The sequence below is a fragment of the Rhinolophus sinicus genome, linkage group LG01 (assembly GCF_036562045.2).
Source record: "Rhinolophus sinicus isolate RSC01 linkage group LG01, ASM3656204v1, whole genome shotgun sequence".
NCBI classification, from domain to species: domain Eukaryota; kingdom Metazoa; phylum Chordata; class Mammalia; order Chiroptera; family Rhinolophidae; genus Rhinolophus; species Rhinolophus sinicus.
Genome location: NC_133751.1, coordinates 63,757,287 through 63,781,311, shown reverse-complemented (window position 1 = coordinate 63,781,311; position 24,025 = coordinate 63,757,287). Strand labels below are relative to the sequence as shown.

The window sequence follows — 24,025 nt, the reverse complement described above, 5'->3', positions numbered from 1 at the left end:
ACTCTAACAAAGCTCTGTAATATTGGGCATAAAGCCCATTAATATTGTTTTAAAATGTAGAGTTTAACAAAAGGGCCAAAAGTCCTTTAAACGCTGTCTTAAAAATTAGGGAAAAAGAAACAGAACAGAGAAATGTAGATTTTTGCATCATAGTCCCATACAGAATTGGCTTATCTGTCAAGAATCCTTGGTGAAAGGGCCAATTCCTGGGACAGAAGTACTAGATGAGCCTAGAACAGCTCATCCCACTGGAAGCACAGGGAGGGAAGCTCTCAAAACCAGTGTAGTTATGCCTAAAGATTCAGGAGTCAATATGAAGAAGATCCCATTTGCCAAAGATGAAACTAGCTGAACATCGAAAAGATGTTAACTGCATCCTGAAGGACGCTAGAGAATATCAACTCATCATTTTGAAAAATGAAAAAGCAATGCTGATTCTTTCCCTTTACTATTCTGCCTTTTCCATAAAAACCATACCCAAAGGTACTCAAATATATGTAGAGGCCAAGTCCTTCTTTGTACAAATAGCTACCTAATAGATGCAGAAGGAATGACAGAATATCAGAATTTCGCAATCCCTAATTGCGTCATAAATTTAGGTGACAATCAGCACTGGCTACTAAAATCATTAAGTGAAAAACTGATGGGGAACCTCACAGTGGGGACGAGGCTGACAATGTCTGATATCTCAGGGACACAGCCAGACATCGTGTCCTCCTACCGTGGCGCAGAAGGAGATACATGACACCACCCATGAAGTGTTCCTGCCCCAAAATAGTACAGGAATCTGTTCAGGCCTCAAGATCTAACTCCTTGTTCACAAAGAAATGCAGAGGTCAGAGGCACATATTACTTTTTACCACTGGGATGCAACTGGCAAAATCCCCAGTGTAGGAAATTCCATCAGACAAATGACATGGTTTGTTCAACAAATAAATTGCAAGGAGTTAAAAAAAAAAAAAAAAGAGGGGAAAGGGAACCTACAGACTGAAAGAGATTTCAGAGAGATCATCCAAACGGACCTTGCCGAGACCCTAATCCAAATAAAACAAGTGTTTTTTTAAAAAGCATTTGTGAGATAATCAGGGAAATCTGAACACTGATGGGATATTTCGTGATACTAAGTATTGTTAATTTTAGGTATAGTGGCTCTCTTTTAAAGCCTTCTTATATGTGAAAGATACATACTAAAGTATTTACCCATGAAATGCTGTGATATGTGACCTGCTTCTACATAATCCAGTGGAAGAGGAGGAAAAAAGTGTGAGAAAGAAGATCGGCCACAAATTGATAATTGTTGAAACTGGGTATGGGGTACATGAGGGTGCAACATACCATTTCCTCTACTTCTGTCGTGAAAATTACCTTAATAAAAAGCTTTGAACACAGTAAACTGGCTCATCCAATCAGATTCAGCAGAGTCCTTACTGACAGGCAAGACTAAGTAGGCAGCTTGCCAGGCACGTGAGGACTTACCGTTCTATATTCACCTCATTGCCTCGGTCTCTAGTGTGGAAGATCATTGTATATTTACCCACTTCAGGCATTGGCCGGATTATTTTCATTCTATGAAGCTCAACCCTAGAAAAATAGCAGAGATGTTTTGTTTTGTTTTTCTAATATTCCATCCCACTTATCTACCACTAGGCACTTTAAAAGAATCATTGCAAGAGTTTACACACATGTACACACACACACAGTCACACAGAGCTTGATTATTTGGATATTAACAAAAAAGAATTTTCTTATAATGTTGGGCCTTAGGCAGTAAGTCCATAAAAGAATCAGATTTAACATTTACTTTTGGAGTACAAAGGACATGTGTCAATTCATAGTTTGTCATTTTCTAAAAACAACTAAAACATCATGAGGTATAAGAGAATCAAGTCTCTTAGGATCCTTAATTTACTTAGTTGTTTCCTTCTTTTAACAAAGAAAGTAATGATCATTTAAGGTCACAAGCTTTAAAGCCCACAAACCTAGGTTCAAATTGAGATGCTGTTATTTACACAGTGGTTCATTGTTCCAGGCCTTCGTTCCCATCTATAAATGCCAATGGTGTTATAGAGTTGATCAGACGGGCTCCAATGAGATAATACAATCTCATTTGTTATGTAATATATCATATAAATGCAAAGAAGGGTGGTGCCTGCTGCATTTATTACATAAATATTTAGTAAATAAACCTCAACCAACTTGTATGTTCAAATCATTTGGTTTATCCATACATAGCATTAGTCAAGAACCATTCTGGAAGCCACGATGTTTCTATCAAATGAAAAAAAACTTGGGGGCTCCCCTTGACCTTGAAGCTGGGGAGCAACAGGAAAAAAGACAGTGACAATACATGATCAATGCAAAATTCTACTAACCATCCCATCTGAGCAGTGAAATGAATATTGGGAAGATGATGGATATTGTTTACATCTAGCCTTTGCTTCTCTTGCCCTGAAATCTAACAGACACCTTCTGTCCACTTCATAAGCCACGCACACACACTGGTGATGGGCTGGGCCATGAGGAGCTGTTGCCCATCACTACAGCTGTTCTTATGGAGCCTTTGGTCAGGGAAATCCACTCCCTCCTGCCAGAAACATCCCAGAGACTCTCAGCCTGGGCATGGGAACAAGACCAGCAAGGAGCCCTGATTTCTTTACACTGAAGCAAGGGAACATTTTTGGCAGTTACACATTAATTCAGAACCCCAGCTGAGAAAATTCCTTTCCAAGAGACAATAGCAGGAGGAAAGGGGGGTGGGGCTCCTGATAGCCAGAAGGACCCTAATTTTATAAATCTGAAGATACTGGCTCCAGGCTCTTGAATAATTACTTTCTGGGAGACAGGGATACCCATAACTTTCTGGCCATAAAACCCAAGTTCAGGAGAGGGAGCTGAGAGAGGGGGCCAGATATATTCCCTCTGAATCCCTCAGAGAAGAAAGTAGTACAAGAAAATCTGAGGGTAATGCCCGTAGGCCAAAGAGTCCGATCTGGGGGTCCGGCCAGCAGCTGCTCCCACAGTGTGTGGGGCTAGCTAATGCGTGAGAGGACAGCACATCCTTGTCTGCTTCAGGGTGTGCAGCTCATCACAGGCTGTTGGCACTCCCTGCTCTGGGCACTGGGAACTGTGCCCAGACCCCTGTGGTCTGGGAGAAAGCATAGGTTTATAGCAGGCCCTCTGGCCACTTTCCTCAAATTGCAGCTTTGCAGACTCTCTGCAGTTTGGGACTTTTCATTCACTGGTGAGACCCTTCTCAGTAAGCACTACCCACTGACAAGTCCACAGAGACCACCATCAACACCTCTGAACCCCAAACTACCATGATCCAGAAACAGGCCACCCTGCATCGTTTCTCAACTGCCAGTGACAAAGACCAATTCGGGCCACCCTGCCCTTCCTCTGCCCCCTGGCCCCCTTTAAGCCCAAATCTGTGGCCTTGTGACCTGCTGGATTGGCATCTATAGGAACTATAAAACGTAGGTTTCCAGAACGACCACTGATAGCAGAGCCCGGTGAAGAGGACCTGTCTCTGTTGTTCACCTGAGTCTGAGGTCATCGTCTTCGCCTCCCCATCCCCAGTAGTTGTTAGAGAATCCATTCACCTTGAAAAACTGTTCTCTGCTTAGGGCTGTAACACCCCCAAAATATCCATTGTAACGTAACCTGGAGCAGAAGAGAGGAGAGAAAAGATACGGACATTAGCACAACGCCTTTTTGTTCTCCGCAAACACTTGAGAAGTCTCTGATTCAGGACTGGCATTCTAGGGACATCTTGAAGACCATGTACTTCACCCATCCACTCCTGCTTGGCACCCACCTCCTCATGTTCCTGGCCTCCCTGTCTGGCCTTCCCTCCTGAGTCTGGACAAGTGCTCACATCTGCTCACTAAGCAAGGTGCCACCCATCTGTTATTGCTAATGTTTGTATGCAGATGTCCATAGAGGTACCTGGAATTGTGCACCATTAATATCAGATCTGAATGACAGATTTCATCCCCCGTGCCGATCCAATGAATACTAGTGGCCACCAAGGTTACTGGGTTAAGAAGGATTCTGAGGTTGCATCCATGTTCAGCATGAATAAGTGTCACAGAAAATATACTGGTTTTTTACCTTTACTTTTTTGAGGCAAGAGGGTGAAGATCAGGAGACAGCTCCTGCACACACTTTGTGTGCAAATCTCTACATCTGTGCATGCAAATCTCCATCTCGGTGTCTGCTTCCTGAGAACCCAAAGCACCTCAACAACCCTGGGGTTTCTGGCTTGGGCAACTAGGTAGGTGATAATGTCTTTCACAAAAATAAGGTATGCAGACAATAATTAGGTTTTGAGAGGAAGACAGTAAATTATGTTTTGGATAAGCTGAATTTGAGAATTCCCCTAGGCTTTTGCCAGTGGTCAAAAGGATACGGGGTCCAAGCTCAAAAAAGAGGAGTGGCTATAGATATGGCTTTGGAAATAAGCTGTCAAGAGGTGGTACTTGGAGGTGCGGGAGTAGGAGAAATACACTGTCCAAGGACAATGTAGTAGATGAGAAGAAAAGAGGACAGAGGGTGGAGCCTCGAGACACCATAAGAAAAAGGGGAAAGAGAAGAGATCAAGAGGGACCCGTCAGAGGGTACCTCCCAGTCACATAGGATCTTACGACTACTGGTGGACCAATTAGCAAATCTGAGGAAAAAAGATACCCCTTCAGACACCTGTAACAATGCAGAAATGCACATGAAGGCAGCTTAATAACACGGATGTTACTAAATAAAAGATGTGAATATATGGAGGATTTCTAACTTTAATTAACTTCAGTCCATAGTGTTCCAGGGCCAGTGAAATAGTTCTTCTTTTCCAGATAAGAAGAAAAACCAAAAGGAGAGATCAATAAACACACAGACATTTGCCATCTAACAGGTGGAGTCCCAAAAGCTAATATGTAGTCCAGCTGTTTGTTTCTATGTTCTGAGGACAGGTGGGAAGGACCCTGTTTAACTCATAGTAGAAGCAGATTTCCTTATATACTCCCAACCTAACATTCTGGAAAATGGTATTCTTATAACCTAAAACAAACAAAAGGAAATAAAGTTCTCAGAAGGCAGCTACTACTACCCAAGACTTCTACTGCAGTGACCTGTTGCCATGGCTACACTGTTGCCATGGCTAATGGACTCTGACTGGGAAGGGATTCTTAACTACCTGAAGACCAGCAGCTTCATCAAAGCACACTGAATGGAACTCCTGCCTGGGCACAGCCTGCCAAGCACCACTGACAGAACCGCATGGATGGTCTGGTTGTGATCTATTGAGTAACCACTACCCACCAGGTGCAAGACAGCTAGCTAAACACTGTAATCCCTGGGCCCTGCCCTCAAAAGTTTATAGTCTAACAAGAAAGGTGAGCGTCATCAGGGTTCTGAGGAAGGAGATGCCACATATCGGAGGATTCAGATACGTAGGAAAATGGGGGAACTCTTGGTGGCCAGAACTCTTGGTGGCCATAACGAAAAGTAAAAACGGAGAAAAGTGCAGGCCATCTGAGGAGCACCTGGAGACCAGTACAGCTCTGGGAGGTGCAGGAGACCAGTTGGAAAGAAAGGTTAAAGAACTCTGTTTCTCAGTGGCCTCTTAGATCGCAAATGACTATGTGTTTATTGATATGTGCTTTTGGTTTTTCTTCTTATTGGGAAAAGCACAAATATTTAATTGGCCCTGGAACAGTTTTATTTCTTTTTACAGGGCTGTAAGGTGGGTAAAATGTAGTCATAAAATAACGGTAGAGTCTTTGTAGAAAGCAGGCAGGTACCAAATGAATTCTTGGCAATAAAATCTGCTAAAGACTGGTCCAAAGCTGTACCACTGACCCATAGTCTGTGGGATAAACAAGATTTATTTCTGGCTTCATCAGAGTCCGAGACAGTTGGGGCAAGTTACTTTAACGTCTTCCTCCTGCATGTGTGTAAAGGGAAAACATTTCTTGCACTTACACTCCTGGGGCTACTGTGATGATGAATAAAGCGTGTGCAGATTTCAACTCTGTGGCATAGTGACACACAGTTACCAGCAGGGAGCAGACATTTAGCTGCCTGCAACTGCAGCTGCCAGCAACAAGAGGGATTCCACCTAAAATAGCAAAGGTAAGACGTGGGAGGTGGGGGTAGGGGTGAGATGGGGGTAGGGGATAGACAGAGGGCAACTCCTACATTACTTACTCCCGCCTCTCTGGCCACAGAAGATGAGGCAGTTTACATGATACATATAATAAAGTAGAAAAACATAGATGACAAAATGACAAACCAGGACCAGAGGAATCTAACTTATATCAGAATATAAGATTAAAATAGGAACTATGTTAGAATTGTGATCTGCAAATAAGATTCCTTTCAGCTTCAAAAAGAAAGCCATGCATTTGGCTCAGAGCTTCTTGCACCCAGATAAAAGAGGGGACACACTCGATCACCTGATTCACATTAAGAAAACCTGTCACTTAAGGAAGACAAAGGCTTTCTGATGGCTAGTTATAATATAAATGTATGGCCAATTACAACAGCAAAGTTAAAACAGCAAGATTCATACAAGGGGCTGTTGTTAGAGTGAGGAGCCTCTGATGAAATCTACGATTGTGACACCCAAGTTTTTACTCAAAATCAATTCCCAGCAGGAATACCCAAGAACTGAGTTTTCTATTGTCCACCTTAATACAAAGATAAAAATCTAAAATTGAAAAAAAAGCCTGCCCTTAAAACAGTCCTATGTATCTGAACTCCAAAACAAAACGAAACAAAAACAAAAATGCTATGTGACTGTAATCTCTCACCACAATCACTTAGAAGTGGGCAATGGGATGTCATCATCTGTGTCAAGGGTCTAAAGGACAGGTATTCCCGTGCTGTAGACAGTGATATCTTATTAATAAATGAACAGATGGTTTGACATGCTTCTGAAAATACCATGGTGCCCAGCCATGAAACGCTGCTTTCCTCAATGCAGAGGTGACCCAGAGACCAGAAAGCAAAACCTCCAGATAATGTGACTCAGATCCAAAGATCAAGTTCCCAAAGGAAAAACACCTGTAATTCTCTTCCGGAACCCTCCTGTGCCTTGAGGCCCCACTGCCTCTGCCCTAGTGGCATCTATCCCCTCAGCTTTGTTTCCTCTCCCTTCTCCCTTATTACCAAGTGCTTAGGGTAGAATCTGCAAAGGTTAAACGCAAAATTGACGCAACTCCACCGTAGCTGTCTCCCCACACCAGCACCCAATAGGGAGCTCCTTGAAAGCAGACACTGGACCTTATTCAAATTGGTCTCCTGGCTACCGATGCAGTGAGCACCACAGACATGAGCGTGGCAGGGCTTGGGGAAGCTGTCAGGTAAGTGTGCACACACACACGTGAATCTAGCTTCATCTGTAGAGAATTTTCTTGGTCACCATTTCCCCTTTGGTTGTGCTTAAATAGAAGCTGGTATAAAATAAGCAGATATGCCTCTTCTGGGGGGCACAAGGGATGGGGAACGAAGACAGATATAGTGGGCACTGCCCACAGGGGCTTTGAGAGAAAGGAACTTTTGCTGGGCATTCTGGCTCCTGAGCAGACGACTCGGTGGATATGGCCCTCCCCACTCTCCCTCAGAACACTGGAAAGATGCCACAGTCTAGAAAAAAATGTCACCGTCTCACAACAAAGGCCTAATAGGTTGAACATAAGGGGCATGCTCTCGTTGCCTTCTGGAGGGGGAAGTCAGGGACAGAAGGGGAAGTTACTTGAGGGCTACACAGTGAGGGACAGCTTGCAGAAGTTCCACCATGTGGGTGCTCCAGGTGAGTCTGGCCATCCTCTGCACTGCCGGGATTATTTCTCCTCTCCTGTTCTTTCCTTTTTTGTCTTTCTGGTCTTCTGCCAAGGCCCTTGCCGGGCTTTTTCCTAGTAAGGAAACACCTAATTACTCTAATTCCTGTTTTGAACTTTAAGTGATATGTCCTGTGCCATTTTCCCTATTTCTCATTTTCCTCAGCCACACTGTGCCCTACGACCCCGGGCAGGCTTCTCACCCCAGCCAGCCAGGTAAGGGCCGCTTTACCTGTAGCCAGTGCTGTTCCTGCCCACAACCAGGTGCTTGGGCTGGTCCTCACACTTGTAAAGGTTCAAGTCGTTCTCAGGCACCAGGTCCACGTCATGGAATATAAAGCAGTCCCAATTTTCATCCTTGAGAGCTTCTAGGTAGCCCACATTCAAGAGTTTGGCTCGATTAAACTTTTTACTTCCCGCCTACAGACACAGAAATGACAAGTTGAAACGCTCCTGAGACAAGGTTTCACACTGTGCCCCCTTCAGTTCAGAGCCGGGGCTGGTATTACACAATTATGCGTGTGACATGGAGATCTGACAAAGTAGATGCAATAACAGTAAAAAAACTGTTTCTTTACATTTCATACACACTTAAATTATATAACTTAAAAACACACCTTGAAATGGGGAGTTGTCCTTTAATGGTTCTAGAGTCTCAGTTTTGCAAGATGAAAAAGTTCTAGAGATTAGTTATACAACAATATGAATATACTTAACACTACTGAACCATACACTTAAAAATGGTTAAGACGGTAAATATTGTTATTTTACCACTATTTTTTAAAACCCAGTTTTTAAATACAAATAAAAAGAACTCAAAATATTTCTTAATATGCCTTTATCCAATGTAAAACTATAAAACCTTTCTTACGTACTAGTCATGCCAATAAGTAACACTGTTTCACTGTTCAACTCGCAGCTCATCCCAATCTTACCCTATTGAACAAATTTACACAAAGCTTCCAAGAGATATACCTTGCCAGAAAGGATCAAGAATTCTTGACCTATAAACAGAGAAGGTTATTGCCAATATTTATAAGCTACTTAAAAGTCTCTTGGAATCACTGTAAGAGAATCCTGTTTTCACACTTAATGGTGGAAGCCTTACAGATGGGACTCATCACTGAGAACGGAAAGAACAGCATTCGACCAGTAATAAGACCAGAGCTGTAGTATGAAAAAAGATTTTACGGTATTCATTTTTTCTTGGCTGTTTGGATCAATTTCCTTCAGAATAAATTCTAGTTCAATAAAGAGTTTATCATAACAAAAGTACAGGCAATTCACAAAAGTTACCATAGTGCTTTCCTGAACAGAATAACACAAAGCAGACGTATTTTCCTATTCATAAAAATATTCTACATTGGGAGTGGCTGTTCTGAGTAAGAATTCAGAATGACTAACAAAGGTAAAAACAAAACTGATTATAACACAGTATAATAATATTAGATTGGTGCAAAAGTAATTGCAGTTTTTGCAATTATTTTTAACCTTTTAAACCATAATTTCTTTTGCACCAACCTAACAGCAAAATTTTGTTCCAAATACTGAAAAAAAAAGGGGGGGGGCAATATGTATTATATACATACATTGATTTTCATATATCCTCTGATTTGTGAAAAATTTTCCTAAAACAAATATCACTCATTATAACCAATAGTAAGCATGTAATTAATGATTTTGCTTGCATTTTTAGCATTTGTAAGGAACAGAGGGGGGAATATTTGGATGGCCCAGGATAATTTTCAAAAGCTAGACATGGATATTTAAGTTGATGCCTTCTTTTTCTCTCAATAAACATTAACACCAAATAAATGCATCTTGAATCACGCACTCCATTTTGAGCTAAACTCTTCAATAGCAGCCCACGCTTACACTTACTGTGTGCCTACTAAATCATGCTTCTGGAAGCCAAACAAGTGAACCAAGAAGGGAAAAACTAAACATGTCTTACAGAATAAATAAGGGCAAAGTTAAAGGCAGGATGGTGGAGACGGTCATAGAGCCCCATGGTGGCTAACACACAGTAGTCTGTCAGATCCTTTGTCTAGATGCCCAACTAACAGTCATGCTCAATAACACAGATCCAGCACCTCATCGTGGAGTGTCCAACAAATGCAGAGGGAAACATAGGTAAATCACAGAGAAAAATCATCGGGCAGTCATTGGCTAACATAGACGGGCTCACAACAAAACAGTCTTCCTCGAGAGGTTCACTGAAGAGGCAGTAAAATTTCCCAGCACATAGTCCCATTACTCCACACTCTGGGACAAGAATTTCCTTTACTCCTTTCAAGAATAAACAAGGTAAGAGACCTCTCCTTTGATGATAGTTTGATGCTCCTTTTAACCAAGATAGACAAACGGCCAAGTCCCTCAGAGAGAGGAGAATCTGAAGGCAGAGCCCTGGTCCGCCCCACACTTACCTGGTGGATGGTATAGATGCCATAGTCCAGCTGCTGTCTCTGCAAGAAGGGATGAAGGTGTTCTAGCAGGTACATCAGGTGTTTCTCTCTGTTCCGGTGTGGAATGAGGATGGCGACCCGCTGTAAAGCCTTACATTCTTCAGGGTGATACCGGCCTCTGTGCACTTTGGGATTTTCTGCTTGAATTTCTTCCAGAGTAAGATCTGGTTTGAAAATGAGCTTGTCTTGACCTCCTACAATTAAAACAGAACACAGGAAACACACTATCTCCTCAAGAGTGTTGATAGGCTTACATGAGCTAGTACATGTAAAGCACTTAGAACTCTGCCTGGCACTCAGCAAGCACTATATAAGTGTTAGCTTTTATTATGACTACTTTAAAGCCTCATTTGGTCATGAACTACAATCACAGAATCATGTGACTCAGGTTATTGGCTGCAAAAGCATGTAACTGACATATAAGAACATTCCCTAGTGTCTCGATAACCAACTCTGGCTGTGATTCACCCTTAAACATGAAATGCATTCTGTCCCGATGACCCTGGTGAAGAGCAGCGGTCAGGGCTAAATAAACTTCAGATTTGCTCTCTTCGCTTTTCCTTCTCAAAATTCCAAAGAAAGGTGAAATCTCTTAAAAATCAAGGGCATTCCATGGAATCAAGCTCATGGACAAAGCCCTCTTCCCCACTCCTTCCAAGTTCCTAGGAGCTCTCCTAGCTCCCTGAAGGTAAAACAGCAGAGGTAGAAACTAGCTTTGCTCTCTAACGCAGCGTTCACAGGTATGTGCCACAGGTGTATGCAACAGGGACTACGTCCCAGAATTCTCCCGCTCTGCCATAGTAGCAGACACCCCAGTGGAGCATTTGCTCAGCAAGTCTGGAAGCAGCCTGACTGGATGAAACCTAAGAGGCACCCACAGTAACCAATCTTAGGCTTTAAAGATCAGGCTGAAGCCAAGGACCCTCCTCTTTGATCTGAATTGACAGGGAATACCGACAGAGAACAGAGGAGGCAGACCTCTGGCTCGGGAACTGAGCCACGCTTTTTTAAAACTCCATATGCACTGATCAGATTGTAAAACCTAAAGATGCTTGCAAGTTGTTGCATCCTCTTCTGAGAAATGCAGTCCCAGGTCCTGCCTATGGACAAGTCATGGTGCCTTGCTCCAGGTAACCATCCCCTACCCTGACCAGGGCAGCTGGGACCAGGCTCTAGTGTCCATGAAGTTGTTAAAAGACTGCCCAGCAGCACCAAGGACAAATAACTGCTTCCAGCCACCTAGAGATAATAACTGGCCTATAAGAAAGAGCCTTTCCTGAAGGGTCTGCATGCGAGACAGGGTCGGCCAAGTAGTAATGCCCTAAAAGCAAACAGTAAGAATAGAAGTTACAGGAAAGGTAAGCTACGAGAGCTGGTGCTGGGCCACAGAGCTGCTGGGAAATGGTGTGGCTGTTGAGATGGTTTCCCGTGTGGACTGTTAATAAACCCCATCATCCAAGTTAACCTGGTCATGTCTCTGTTCTTGGCCCCTGAAAAAGCCCCAAGCAACAGGTCTGATACCAATTAATCCACTTGCTCACTTTCTCAAAGTCATAACTTTGATGGGCCCTCAATAAACATTAACACCAAATGTCTAGTACTTGCTTCCACCTACTCTTATCAGTCTCCCTACCACCCCATGACATCCTCCCAAGTTTGGTTCCTTCTTGGGTCACTAATGGCCCATCTGCATTCAATACTACTATGTCACCCTCTTAATCCAGGTACTTGCTCGGTATTGTGTCACTGCCATAATGACTATTCTTATGAATGCCTTTATTGCTTAAATATGTTGTGAGGATTTTAAACAAGGGGATAGTACAGTCAGATTTGTATTTTAATAACTCATTTTCCTATCTCAAATTGTGTAATGTGTGAGCAGAAGAATTTCCCTCACACAATCAGGAATAACGTTTTGGCTTCACCATGACTGAGTAAAGAGAAGCAGCAGTTATGAATAGAGTAGAAGACTGTGATTCCATTAGGAGAGTGGCTCTGTAGGGTTTTGTTAAGCTAAAAGCAAGAGGACTCTGAAGAGCCCAGGCCACCCCCACAGAGAGCTAACAGTGTATGCAGAGAGCCACCTGCAGGACCCGTGAGGGGCACTGGACTTTGCAGAGCTGGAAAGGCCCACCCTGCCTTCATCCTGCCTGCACGCTGTGTCCTGGGAAAGAAAGGCAAACACATGAAAAACACACTGTGGTCTGCACAACAATAGAAATATAAGCAGGCACCCAGGGAGCATAAGATTAACTCTGGGGTAAACTGGATTAAACTGGATTTTTGATGAATAAACAGGAAGCCGCCAGGCAGACATAGATTGAGAAAAGGCATTCTGGAAAGAGGGAACAATGTAAGGCTCAGAGGAGTATCTGGAGAACTATAATCACTTTGATGTTCTGGAAAAATCTGAGGTTTGATAGAACTTTCGTGGGTTATGTATAATATCGCAGCGGAGTTTTTCCTCTCTAATTCATGTGTTCACTAAAACCAATTCACTGTCCATTTGAATTGAAAGGCAAGACATCAAAAGGGAATCAAAACAACACATTTAAGAAATAAACACTAAAGACAACATTGAAGAATATACTCAATCCTGCCTCGACTCCATACTTTTGGCCAACGGGATGCTAACAGATGTGACACAAGTGGAGGGTAGAATGTGCCTGCATTTCTGCACTTGTGCTCTGCAGATGCCAGGGGAAGGATGAGAGACATGAGAAGGGCCACCAGCCTAGATCAACTGACCCCAAGCTCATCCCACAGACTTGTGAGCTAAATAATGCCTGTTGACGTATGCTGCTAAGACTTTTGTAGCTGGATAATGAAATTGGGTATGTTCATATAATGGAAGACTCTGCATCAGCAATATGGATTACAGCTCACAAACATAATGTTGGACAATGGAAGCCAGACACAAAAGAGTATAGAGTGTATGCTTCCAATTATATAAAGTTCGTAAACAGGACAAATGTATGGATGGTGTTAGAATACTGAAGTAAGGGTAGTGACTGAAAGAAATATGAACTTCTGGGGTTCTGGAAAGATTTCATTTCTTAATTTACATACTGGCTACACAGGTGTACTCATTTTGTGATACTTAATCGAGCTGTACACTTCTGGTTTTTGTACTTTTCTGTACACATTATCTAATAAAAAAGTTTACATAGCATTTGTAAGGAAAAAAAACATACTTACTGAGGTAGGGTGACATAGAAGGGCAGTTGTCGAGGTCTGGTTTTTTCACAGATGCTTCATTAGTCAGAGTTTCTTTCTTTCCCAAAACTATGGCCTTGTTGAAATTAGCAATGAACTCTTTTGCTTTAGGAATCTCTTGAATAGCACCCACAAAATAGTTACTGGTGGCCCACCCAACCACTGTCAGACATAAAGTAAAAAGCAACAGTAATCGGAATTTGTAGGAAAGGTAGAAAGTCATGTGGAAGCCCATGTTTTTTGTGATGTGAGCAATATGGGTCACTCTGTCTCACTGCACGCAGGAGACTTCAAGGTCCACTTTTCCAATCTGATTGCAAACTCGATGACAACTGAAGATGCAAGGCCTGCTTCTGCTCAGTCGTTCCCCTCCAACAATCTCTAGAAGGCAATCACAAAGACATGTTTCAAATGGAAATCCGATCCCGAAATGATTCACGTCAGCACAACCTGAAAACCTATCCCCAGAGGATCTTGACTAACAGTAACGGAAGTTCTCCTGCTAGGGTTAAGAGATCAGAAAATCAGAGATTTTAGAGGTAAAAGATTCCGAGCATGTGTACATCACACGAGTTCTCTCTGGGTTATCACCCAGGCTGCCTGTCACCTGGAGAAAAGCCATGTTCAGATATTACACAGGTGGAGAAGGCAAACACAAGACTGTAAATGGCTCCTCAGTTCTGAGCTGGCCACAGCCTAAAATACAGCCTTAACTGTCCTTTCCTGGCACAGCTTTAAGAAAAGATTAACATGCGAAATCCTATTACAAAGAGTATATTGACCCAAAGAGAAAATGAGGGAAAAGACAAAAGCTCTTCTCTGTGAGAGCGAGGAAAACATGTTCCTCAACTACAGGGAATGAATAATTAAGAATCTTTTTCTAAATTTTTATTTTCACAACACGGCAGTGGTAAGGGGTACATCCCACCAAATAGGGCAGAGGACAAGAAACACAAGAGAACACCAACACATGAGGTCAATCGTCTGTAAGAACAACAGGTAGAACTACAGCTGTGTTTAAGGTCAGAGGTTTTGATTCAGACAGAAACTACAGCTCCACCATATATCAGCCATGAAACCTCAAACCAATCGCTTCGGTGAGCCTTGGTCTCCTTATCTGTACAATGGGGATAAATACAGTATCTACCCAGAGAGGTTATTGTTGGACTGGATGCCCTAATGTACTCATATATCAAGTGCCAGCCTATCTCCTGATGCAGAGTAAGCACTTACTACGCGGTGACCATCAATGTTGATATTGTTCTATTACTTTAACTCTGGACTAGGAATGACCAACAGGCAGCCACACTGGTGGCTGCCAGAACTGCTAGTTTATTGTACTATATTTCTCACTGTCAGTTGAATTGTCATTCTGATTTCATACTTCAGTATGAATTCACCTATGCTCTTAGTTATTGACAAAAATCCAGTTGCCCAGGGCCCATCCCAGACTATGGTGAGTGCACTAAAGTGATGAAGGCCCCTTGGTGAGTAGCAATACCCCATACATCCTATTCTGCATTGCCAAAACCACATCTCTCCTCACATTCTCAACGTGTTATCAGAAGACTACAGAAATGTTAAAGCCAGGGCACTGATAATCTCTATAGCTAAACATATCCTCAATTAAATGGACAGAATGGAGACCAAGTGATAACGCAGAAACACTTATGATTAAATCTTAAGTAATAAAAAGAAAAACAGAAAACAAATTCTGTATTTGTGTGTGATTACCACTAAAACTATAGACATAAGAAAACTCTAAAAAGAAACATAGCTACGAGCTAGCAATAATTGTATCAGGAGCATAGGATTAGCCAGGGGTGTTATCTCTTTCAGAATTTTGTATAATATACTTTTGTCTTTTTATAATGAAAACAAAGTTGTTGTGGTTTTGTTTGTTGTTGTGTTTGTTTTTTTTAATAAAATGTGAGGATGTGGTAATTTACTGTGAAAACAAAATAATCTTAACAACTTTCATGATAGCCTCATACTTACTGAAGGGTAATATACCAAAAAATTACCTCTAGGTTAGTTTGAAGGAAACTTAGAAAGCATTTCTCTCTAGATACAATGTTATAAACCGAAGTCAGGTTCAGTTTATCACAGCAGGTTCGAGAGATCTCCTGCCTCAGCCTGCTTTGTCATTTAAGTGACTGAGGCAACCCCTCTAGACATGTTTCCGCAGCTAGAAAACAATAAAAAAAGGGAAAAGAAAAAGATTTGACCCAGGAATCAAACAAACAGTATGGCCTATATTTAGTCGTATGAAGGTATCACAAAGAAATTGATGCTAGAGGCAGTTATAACAGATAAATTAGAAGACCGATTTATTTGTGCATTTACTTGTGCCATGCACTGGGGTTAAATCACTTATATTGCCTTAATTCACATTTCAAGCTTGTGAGGTAAGAATTATTAGTCTCCTCATTTTATAGAGAAATGAAGATTTAGAGAAATTAAAGAACTTGACCAAGACTACATCACTAGTAAGTGGTGAGCTGGGGCCTGAGCCCACGTGGTCAGCTCCAAACTTGAGCTTTTGCCATATCCTTCACATGGACATTTCAATCTTTCCTCCCCATGGTGCCTGGGGGCACCCACCACAAACCCTTGAAATATGCTGAGTTTCTTTGGCAGCCTTCTCTCCCATATCTTCCTCCCTTCCTCCCTGTTCAAATGGCTTCCTGGAGGCCTTTTCTCTTCCCTCCAAGTAAAAATAAGTCTGTAGGTTCCTGGGGCCAGACAAGTCTTGTGGACTTAATTGCAGGAAGCTTAAATGCTAGGATTGGCAATAGCTTTTTTTTTTTTTTTTTTAAGATTTTATTGGGGAAGGGAAACAGGACTTTATTGGGGAACACTGTGTACTTCCAGGCCTTTTTTTCCCAAGTCAAGTTGTTGTCCTTTCAATCTCAGTTGTGGAGGGTGCTGTTCAGCTTCAAGTTGTTGTTCTTTCAGTCTTAGTTGTGGAGGGCACAGCTCAGCTCCAGGTCCAGTTGCCGTTGCTAGTTGCAGGGGGCACAGCCCACCATCCCTTGCGGGAGTCGAACAGGCAACCTTGTGGTTGAGAGGATGCGCTCCAACCAACTGAGCCATCCGGGAGCTCAGCGGCAGCTCAGCTCAAGGTGCCGTGTTCAATCTTAGTTGCAGGGGGTGGAGCCCACCATCCCTTGCGGGACTCGAGGAGTTGAACTGGCAACCTTGTGGTTGAGAGCCCACTGGCCCATGTGGGAATCGAACCGGCAGCCTTTGGAGTTAGGAGCATGGAGCTCTAACCGCCTGAGCCACCGGGCCGGCCCCTGGCAATAGTTTTTGATTTAAAAAAATCTCAATCTTGGGAAACTTCGACTGGGAACACTGTTTTTCTCAGAGCTGTTTATAGAGGGATGGTCCCCTCATAGGGAAACTCACCTGCCTGAAGGGACTTCTGATCATAGGAGTACTGCAGTGTTAGAAGCACAAAGGACCAGAAAGCACACACATCTGGCACCCTCATTTTACATAGGGAGGAAGTATAAATGAGAGATTTAAAAACCTACCCAATAAGCAGTGAGCTGGGAATAATCATGGACTAATATTGCCTGAGAAATTGGTCCAAAAAATTTTATGATAAAAGCAAGGAGCCATTCTTAATGATTAGTTAATAATTAGCTCTTCATTGCTAACTCCAATTACTGAGACTGTGTGAGATCCAGTTAGAAATAATCACGTCACACTTGTTCTAGTCTTAGTGCTCTCCTCAGAGAGCCAGAGTGAAGGAAAAGGAAGTTCAAGTGTGAGGTCTCTTTGGTCCTGTGAGTGAATATCCGGGTGTGATATCTATCAAGAGAGATCTCCTGCCCAGCCTGTTTTGTCAGTTAAATGACTGAAGGCAATTGCATGTTTCCCCGGCTAGAAAACAAGTTAAAAAAAAAAAAAAAAAAAACTTATTTTACATTGTTGATCTAAGAATTTACTGATTATAGACCCAAACATAACTGGCACATTCTCAGGAACATAGTAAATATTTATTGACTCTGATTTTATCAGAATGCTAACCAAAATAATGTTATCCCTGGAATTACATACTGAAATACAGATGATTTTGATTTTCTATTTCTCTGTAATTTCCTATTTTTCTTTCAATGAGTATATACCAAGGGTGCCAAAAAAAAAAATGTATGCACGACTTATATTCATTTTTTATTATCAGTATATACTGAGTGTTACAATTTTAATATAGTTTTTGCTTTCTTAAAATGTGTATACATTTTTTGGCACCCTCTGTATTACTTTAATAATGAAAAAATCATGATATTTTAAAAGAAAGTTATCTTTTAGGGCAGGTAACTTCCCTAATATTTACTAAGCACTTATCCACCAGGAAGAAAGGATGTGGTTGGTGTTTGGGAAAACGTCATCAGGTTGGATTTATTTACAATAATATTTAAAAAACTGAGAGGCCCTGTACTCTCTCTGAAAAGAGATTTTTTTCAATGAAGACTGTCTTGAAGTGACAGGGGAATCACAGCTATAGAGAACAAATACAGGTAACATGAAAGAAGTTATTTTAGGGCAACACTCACCACCCTTTTCCTTTCTAGAAGTCTACCCTAGAGTTAGTTCAAAATGATGATGTTTTCATAGTTTTGTTTTCCCTCTTCGCAATTCAACCAGTCTTCTCTGAGCACTTGCTATTTTCAGGAGTTATTTTCAGGCATAGTGCTAGGCACAAAGGGGATTGAGGTAGTCCTTATACTCAGAGTTTATTTCAATCCTTTCTTAGATTTTACCGTCTGTAATTTGTTTTCAAATAGGTCAGTCCCACCTCCAACAACGGGGGCATAGATGAAATAAGAGTGGCAAAAAATTGAGAAGTACTAAAGCTAGGTGATAGGAAACTGAGGGCTTATTTTCTTTTTCTCTCTACTTTTGGGTATGCTTGAAATTGAAATTTTCCATAATAATAAAAGAAAAAATCTAGTAAGGAAGACAAGCTATAGCAAGAGGTAAATCGGCATGAATTCTAAATATCACATTCTTGGGAGAATCTCTACATGCACATGTTTGCACCACCATGGGGGGCAGGGAACACCAGGTGTCAACTCCATCTCCATAAATATTTACTAATCACTTATCCACCAGGAAGAAAGGATGTGGTGTTCATTCAGCAGTCCAGGGTGCCAAAACAAGCATTCTGACATTTCTAAATCCATCTGGTAATCTTGAAGACACGGCATCTCAGAGTGGGCATGATGTGGTCCCAGGCACATGGTCCTATTCACTTGGCCCTCTCTGGAGTAGCACCAGTGGAAAGGCTGATAATTTGCTACTCCTGTTACTCCTACAGAATTCCTAAGAGCTGACTTTTTGCACACATGTTCTCCTACCTTCCTTGGGCCTCTCGTATTCATTCTCCTCATTATAGCTCCTTTATCCGCCTCCTGGGTGATCATTGCCCAGACCTTAAAGAATCAATGGTTCCCTGGGCAGGGGCAAGGGTGGGATAGAAATGATAGTAGCCATTTACGTGCACAAATCATCTGAACTCAAAGACTGAGCTCCTACAGGCTAAAACTAGAAGCATTTCAGCAAGAAAATAAGGATGGTGTGGATGAAAAAGGTGTGTTGTAAGAAGTCAAAAAGTTCTAACTGGGCAGGTCATGGTGGGCAGTCATGCCCCAGGCCTCTAACTTCTTTAGTGAAAGGTTTTAAACAAGCCCTGTCCATTGTTCTTGTGCATCTAGGTTAACATACCTTTGAAATGCCAGAAGTAACACCCCTGGAAGGCATAATCACCCTCAAGAGAGCACATAAGGGGCAGCCTGATGGCTCAGTTGGTTAGAGCGTGAGCTCTCAACAACAAGGTTGCCGGTTCATTTCCCACATCGGATATGTGGGCTGTGCTCCCTACAACTAAAGATTGAAAATGGCGACTGGTTAGGGAGACCACCTCAGAGATGATGTAGATGCCTGATCACTGCACTGTACACCTGAAGCTGAAGCTGAACAATAATGAATGCCAACTACAATTTTATTTATATATATATGTAAATATTTATATACTATAAATATAAATATAAATATAAATATAAATATAAATATAAAAAAAAATATATATATATATATATATATATTTACAAGAAGAGGAGTACAGCATTAGGAATAGAGACAATGGAAATATAATGGCTGTGTGTGTGATGTCAGAGGGATAGTGGATGGGGGGAAGGGGTTTGTCACTGTGTGAAGGATATAACTGAAAAATGTCTATTACATTGTTTTGTGCACCTGAAACTAATAAAAAGAAAAAAAGAAAACGGCGACTGGGCTTGGAGCTGAGCTGCGCCCTCCACAAGTAGATTGAAGGACAACTACTTGGAGCTGATGGGCCCTAGAAAAACACACTGTTCCCCAATATCCCCCAACAAGATTGAAAAAAAAAAAAAACTTAAAAAAAAAGAGAGCACATAATCTTAACACCCTATAATCCAATCCCACCTGGCTTTCTCCCACTTTCATGTAATCTTCCTTACATTCCTTCCTCAATTTCAAATGCATTAAAAAAAAAAAAAAAAACTGCAAAATTGTTACTCTTCAAAGCATTTGAGATCTTGCTTCCCAGAAACTGTCAGTTTGGCTCAGATAACAAATTCTTATACAAATTCTCTACAGGTTTGGATGTTTCTTACGTCGACAATGGCATTGCATTTGACCTACAGAATAAAATGAATATCCATGAGTCCACACTGATACAAATGATCAACTAAACACAAGGGTGAGAAAGGGTAGTTCTTTCCTACAGCAAACTTCCAATTGATAAGGAAGCAGAAGATGAAAAAAATCACCACTAGGCAAACACCACAGTAATAATTGTTGCAGATGAGATCCATCAATAGGTACAAAACTGAGTGGGTGAACTTTGACGATAAACAGCATTTGCATAGTCTCAAAGTATCTCCCTCAGGCAAATTATTAGCTACAAAGGAAAAAAAACCAGTAACTTTATAGTGGAGAAACCTAGCAGATATCACCTTAAGCAAGTGATCAAGGTTAGTATCACCAGTGATAAGACCTCTCAATCTCCTGAATCAGTGATAATATGACGCTAAGAAGAAAAAAATGGTTAGCAGGAAAACATGAAATTCAAATAAGGTCTGTAGCTAATTGCATTGATAACTGAACCATGGTTATGTAAGGGGCTAATAGTAGGGAAAGTTGAGTGAATTCTCTAAACCATTTTTGCAACTTTTCTCTAAGTCTAAAATTAGTTAAAAATTAAAAATTAAAAAAAGTTGGAAACTGAGTATAACCCAACATATGGCAGTCAAATTAACTTAATTCTCAAGGAGAATCATTGATTTTTGTATTCCTATTACCTCAAACTTACCTGACATAGCAGGTGCTTGATTTGTTAAATAATAAATGACTTCCTAGGATATACCAGTTGAAATACATACGGACGCACCATAATCCCAGGCTACTACTAAAATGGATGAGATGGCAAAAAGAAGGAAAAATAAAGCTTAATAAAGAAGGGGGAAAGTTAGAGGACCCTATCTCCAATAGTAGTACTGTTCTCTTGGTCATGCCCGCCTTCTGCTCCTCGGCCATTGAGTACTCCAAAGCAGCGCCCCTCTTTCCAGACTCCAAGAGGACCTGCTGCTTTCGATTACCCTTCCTCCCTGAACCCATAGAGCATAATGGAGCAGTATCCCCACCTCTGGGCAAGAGTGACCAGATGGTCCTGCATCAACCACTTTACAGCAAGAGTTGTCATGTAACGGTCAGGAAACACGAAGTAAATTTAACTAGCAAAGAACTAAAACAGTTTTATACAGTATATGTTATGCAGCATAACAGAAGTCATAAGAATTTCTGAGGGGGGATTTTAATGGATGGTCAATGCACACTTATATGTCATTTCCAGCTATCACAGATAACCCTGCAGTGGGCTCGATGGAACTTCCCTTTCTGCAGTCATTAAAGACACACCAATGAGAAGGTTTGAGAAAGTCTTAGGTAATGGAAAAAACAAGGGTTCTGAAGTCATGAAGAGCTGAGTTTAAATCTTGTTACCAGATGCATGAATGGCTCTGGACAAGTGACCTAAATTTCTGAGTCTGTTTTGCCATTTATTTAAAAAGCATTTTTCAAAGTGTGGTTCCAAATGGGCTTATTTTCTAATACAGAAGGGAACTTATTAAAATTGCAGATTCTTGGGCCCTACTCCAGAGCTAATGGGTCAGAGCATCTGGGCCTAGGACTCAGGAAAATCAATTTTTAACAAGCTGCCCAGGTGATTCTCATAATGAATTAAAGTTTCAGAACCACTGAAATAAGAGAATGGATCTGGAATGCAATAGATCCCTCAGAAACGTTCATTTTCCTTCTGATGAGGAAATGCAGTGAAATGTATTTCAGCTTTTGCCTCCATCATTTAGAAATTTATTCTAAGGAAAATATGAGACAAGTAGACTACAATATTAAACCAACATTACTAAAATAACCAAAAATTGAAAAGAATTAGTGTTAGCAAAAGGGAGCTAATTTAATCAATGATCGTACCTCCATATGATAGAACATATGCTTTCATTAAAATGGCGCTTAAAAAACTTAACTATGTGGAAAAGTGCTCATAATAGCTCAGCAATAAAAAAATAGAATATAAAAATATATACAGAATACAATCCCAATTATGCTATATATGTGTGTGGTGTGCATGTCTTTTATATATAAAATGCCAGAAAGAATCACTGGTGGTTGTTTCCTAATTATAGAAAATTTTGTTTCTTCCGTATCTTCTAATTTTTCTAAAATGGGGTTTTTATGATCAGAAACACTGTTGGTTTTTTTGTTGTTGTTTTTTCATGTAAAATGACTACATAATTTTCCTTTAAAATATATTAAAATTTAGAGATGACACAATAGAAACCGATTATAATTTTTAGTTACATAAGTTTGGCAGCAATTCACTCATATAACCCTCAAAGAGATCTGTTCTAAAGAGGCCTCAACAAACCCAAATGTCAAAGAAAAACCTGAGTCTTACCAATAATTTTTTTTTTTTTTAAGGAGGCCACAGCTCACAGAGGCCCTTACGGGGATCGAACTGGCAACGTTGGTGTTATTAGCACCATGCTCTAACCAACTGAGCTAACCGGCCACCCCTAATAATTTTCAATGCCAGAGAATCCGTTGGTCTCTGAAATTACTATTCTTAAACTCCACCCACAGAGATTTTTATTTCAGAGGCCTGAGGTGAGGCCAGGGAATCTATATTTTCAACAAGAACCGGGGTAGGTTTGAGAAACCCTTGTTCATTGATGGCTTAAAAAAAAAGAAAGAAACCAAAAACAACAAAAGAACAAGACAAACAAATGAGAAACAAAAACTCATAGACACAGACAATAGTTTAGTGGTTACCAGAGGGTAAGGGGTGGTAGATGAGGGTTAAGGGGATCAAATATATGGTGATGGAAGGAGAACTGACTCTGGGTGGTGAACACACAATGGGATTTACAGATGATGTAATACAGAATTGTACACCTGAAATCTATGTAACTTTACTAACAATTGTCACCCCAATAAACTTTAATTAGAAAAAGAAAAAAGAAAGAAAAGAAAACCACCACAGATTTGCTTTGGATGTTCCCACTTGAATAAAAGATCTTCAAAGAGATGGTTAGTTCTCAAATCAGTTACATTAATCTCTGGGAAAAGCACACATTATTTATTACTATCCCAATAACGTAGATACTAAATACTTATTCTTCAAGTGGCATATAAAATGTAATAACAGAACTACCATGTTGTCTGGAAAATAAGCCCTAGCATGATTTTTCAGGATGAAATCCCCTGAACATAAGCCTTAACGTGTCTTTTGGAGCAAAAATTAATATAAGACCCGGTCTTATTTTCGGGGAAACAAGTTAGTTTTATCCCCACCCCCCAAAATTCTGTAATCCAACAGTTCAGTACTTTAACAGATGTTTTTTATCTGATCAAAGCATGGATCACAAAAGTTTTTGCAATTTCATGGGGTTTAACTGCCAATTCTTCTCCAAAAAGATAAACTATGGTCCTGTCAAGCATTATCTCCAACCCCTAGAGACACACATTCCAGCACTCCCGCCCAGCCCTGGTGCCTAAGTAGCCTTCCACCCCTCTTTTTAAACCCAGTTTCTCAACCTGGACCCTGAATCCTATTCGTCCCTATTCAAAATTCCTTGATTTTCTTGCATTTTCAATGTTATTTTCCTTTTTAAAAAAATACAAATTTAAAAATTAAACAACAACAAAACTCTCCTCAACCCTCAAATTACAATGTTCCTCCTCCTTTTCGTCACCAAACGGCTGGAAAGGTCTCCCTGTGCCCTGGCCACCCCCACGTCCTCATCCCTCACCCTTCTTGAACACTTTTCAGCGCGGTGCACACCCACCCTGCTGGCATAAGGCTACCAACTCAAAGGCCTTTTCTCAATTCCAATCCTCCTGGACTTCTCTATTTTTTTCAAACGTAGGTTTAATCCT

The 24,025-nt window shown here is 41.0% G+C and overlaps 1 protein-coding gene across 6 annotated transcripts in view; it reads right to left on the bottom strand.

The window, feature by feature from the left end:
- Positions 1-24,025, bottom strand: part of B4GALT4 (beta-1,4-galactosyltransferase 4) — an 86,400-nt gene that overhangs the window by 2,323 nt on the left and 60,052 nt on the right. For 5 of the 6 annotated variants that reach the window (XM_074331557.1, XM_074331559.1, XM_074331560.1 and 2 more), the window contains 5 exons: positions 13,499-13,897; positions 10,262-10,494; positions 8,068-8,255; positions 3,541-3,663; positions 1,477-1,581 (listed from right to left, as the gene is read on the bottom strand). In XM_074331557.1, coding sequence (XP_074187658.1) covers positions 1,477-1,581; positions 3,541-3,663; positions 8,068-8,255; positions 10,262-10,494; positions 13,499-13,751 — 902 coding nt within the window. In that variant the 5' untranslated portion in view covers positions 13,752-13,897. The other variant, XM_074331561.1, reaches the window with a different exon arrangement.